This window comes from Castanea sativa, chromosome 6 (assembly GCF_040712315.1).
Source record: "Castanea sativa cultivar Marrone di Chiusa Pesio chromosome 6, ASM4071231v1".
Taxonomy (NCBI): domain Eukaryota; kingdom Viridiplantae; phylum Streptophyta; class Magnoliopsida; order Fagales; family Fagaceae; genus Castanea; species Castanea sativa.
In genome coordinates this window covers 39,069,873-39,072,435 of record NC_134018.1, presented here as the reverse complement: position 1 = coordinate 39,072,435, position 2,563 = coordinate 39,069,873, and the positions used below count along the sequence as shown (strand labels likewise).

Genomic DNA, 2,563 nt, shown 5'->3' with positions numbered 1-2,563 from the left:
CCCACCTACACGGAATTCAAGCGGCACAACCCTAGACGTTACGCAAGATGACAACGTCATACACCCACATTCACTCCCATCAATTACACCAAATAAAGCCACACCTAAACACATGCATAATTCCAAAAACCATTCTTTTTAACCATTCCAACATGTCAGACCCCATGATAACTACAGAAAATTTGCCCTCCTCCACTTCAGCACCAATAAATGAGCCAAAGCTAAAAACTTGGAAAAGACTTGTCCCACCACCTAATACACTACCTTCACAAACCCATGACGTGCATGCAAAAGACCTCAAACGAAAAAACTCTGAAACAACAACTCTGGATAGCAACTCTCTTGACAAGAAACTACACTTAGATGTGGAGACAAAAACACTCAGCAAACTTTTTGCAGAAAACTTGGGATCGGCGGTGTCTGCTACGCAACACCGCCGGACACAATGAGTATCCTCAGTTGGAACTGCCGGGGGCTTGGGAACCCCCGGACAGTTAATGCTCTTCTACGAGCATTGAACAAAGAAGATCCCATATGTGTCTTCCTCATGGAGACAAAACTCACCACCGATCAGTTGAATGCTAAGAAACAGGGTTGGGCTTATAATCAGGGTATTGCAGTCTCCTCCGAAGGCTCAAGTGGCGGTCTTGCACTCCTTTGGAAACCTGATGCAAAGGTACATGTCAAAAATTTTTCTCGTTGGTTTATTGATGCCCATGTTGTATGTAAAACTACAGGACTGACATGGAGGCTCACTGGCTTCTATGGACAACCTGATACAAGCAAACGGGAAGAAACCTGGACCCTACTTGAATCCTTAGGCCGATACAATACCCTCCCTTGGCTCTGCGTGGGGGACTACAATGAAATAGTTAAACGCTCAGAGAAACTAGGTGGTGCTTTAAGGCCAGCTAGACAGATGGATCGCTTCCGCACAGTCATCCACCATTGCCGCTTCCTCTACCTTGGTTATATTGGGTCTCATGTCACCTGGTCAAGAAATCATCCTATAGAAGGTCGCATACACATCAGATTAGACCTAGCACTAGCTACTACTGGTTGGTGTTCTCTCTTCCCTGGCACTACTGTTCATCATATTCCAATGTCCACCTCGGATCACTCCCTACTCTCTATCCGCTTTCGTCCGCCCATTGCTAGACCACGTCCTTCAGGCCGGCTGTTTCGCTTTGAAGCGATGTGGCTGCGTGATCCTCGTTGTGCTGAGGTTGTCCAAGACGCATGGCAAGATGGCCTCCTCAAACCTGACGGCGCTCAAATTACGAACTACCTTAACAGTTGCCGCGAGCGTTTGACAACTTGGAACAAGCTAGAATTCGGCCACGTGGGAAGACAGATTTTGAGACTTGAAAAGAAGCTACAGTGTCTCGAGTTGAATGCTAGCTAGAATTCAGCGGAGATTCAAGAGGTTCGCTTCGCTCTTAACAACTGGTTAGACACTGAAAACACTATGTGGCACCAACGATTAAGAACTCAATGGATCACTGATGGCGACCGTAACACCCACTTCTTTCACCAAAAAGCCTCAAACCGAAGAGACCGAAACTTTATTAAAGGCATATGTGATTCCAACGGCGTTTGGCAAGAAGACGACCAAGTCATGGAAGACATTATCCTAGACTATTTCTCCAACATTTTCACTACAAATGGGCCCACCGATTTCTCAGCTACTATTGATGCCGTCCAACCAGTGGTCACTGCTGAGATGAACAGTTTCTTAACCCAGGTTTTTCAAGCAGAAGAGGTCCACAAAGCTTTGAAGCACATGCATCCAAAGAAATCCCCGGGACCCGATGGCATGCCCCCTCTTTTCTACCAGTATTTTTGGTCCTTATCTGGTGAGTGTGTTACGACTGCTGTTCTAGACTTTCTAAATGATGGCATCATCCCTCCTAACTTTAATGAGACACACATCACCCTCATCCCAAAGATAAAAAATCCCACCAAGGTAACTCAATACCGACCTATCAGCCTAAGCAATGTCATTTCTAGATTGGCCTCCAAAGTCCTTGCAAACCGACTAAAACCCTTCCTCCCTCACATCATCGGGGAAAACCAAAGCGCTTTTATGTCTGACCGTCTCATCACTGACAATGTCCTAGTTGCTTTTGAAACAATGCACCATCTAAACCAAAAGAGAAACGACCGGGTTGGGGAAATGGCCTTAAAGCTTGATTTGAGTAAGGCTTTTGATAGGGTAGAGTGGAGTTTCTTGGAAAATATTATGTATAAAATGGGCTTCAATAGTAGATGGGTTAACCTCATGATGCAATGTGTTACATATGTTACTTACTCTATAAAGATTAACGGCAAACCCCGAGGCCACATCACGCCTACTCGGGGTTTAAGGCAAGGGGACCCCATTTCCCCTTTCTTGTTTTTGTTTTGTGCAGAAGGACTTTCAGCCCTACTTCGCAAAGCCATAAGCACTGGTGCTCTCCGAGGTGTCGCTACCTGCCCACAAGGCCCACGTATCTCACACCTCTTCTTCGCCGATGATAGTATCATCTTTTGCCAAGCAACCTTAGAGGAATGCAGCCACCTC

General features: G+C 46.0%; 1 protein-coding gene across 1 annotated transcript; it reads left to right on the top strand.

Moving 5' to 3' along the window:
- Positions 1-445: 445 nt before the first annotated feature.
- LOC142639915 (uncharacterized) lies at positions 446-1,405 on the top strand. The gene has a single exon (XM_075814042.1). The coding sequence runs from the start codon at positions 446-448 to the stop codon at positions 1,403-1,405; it is 960 nt and encodes a 319-aa protein (XP_075670157.1).
- The last annotated feature ends 1,158 nt before the right edge of the window (positions 1,406-2,563 follow it).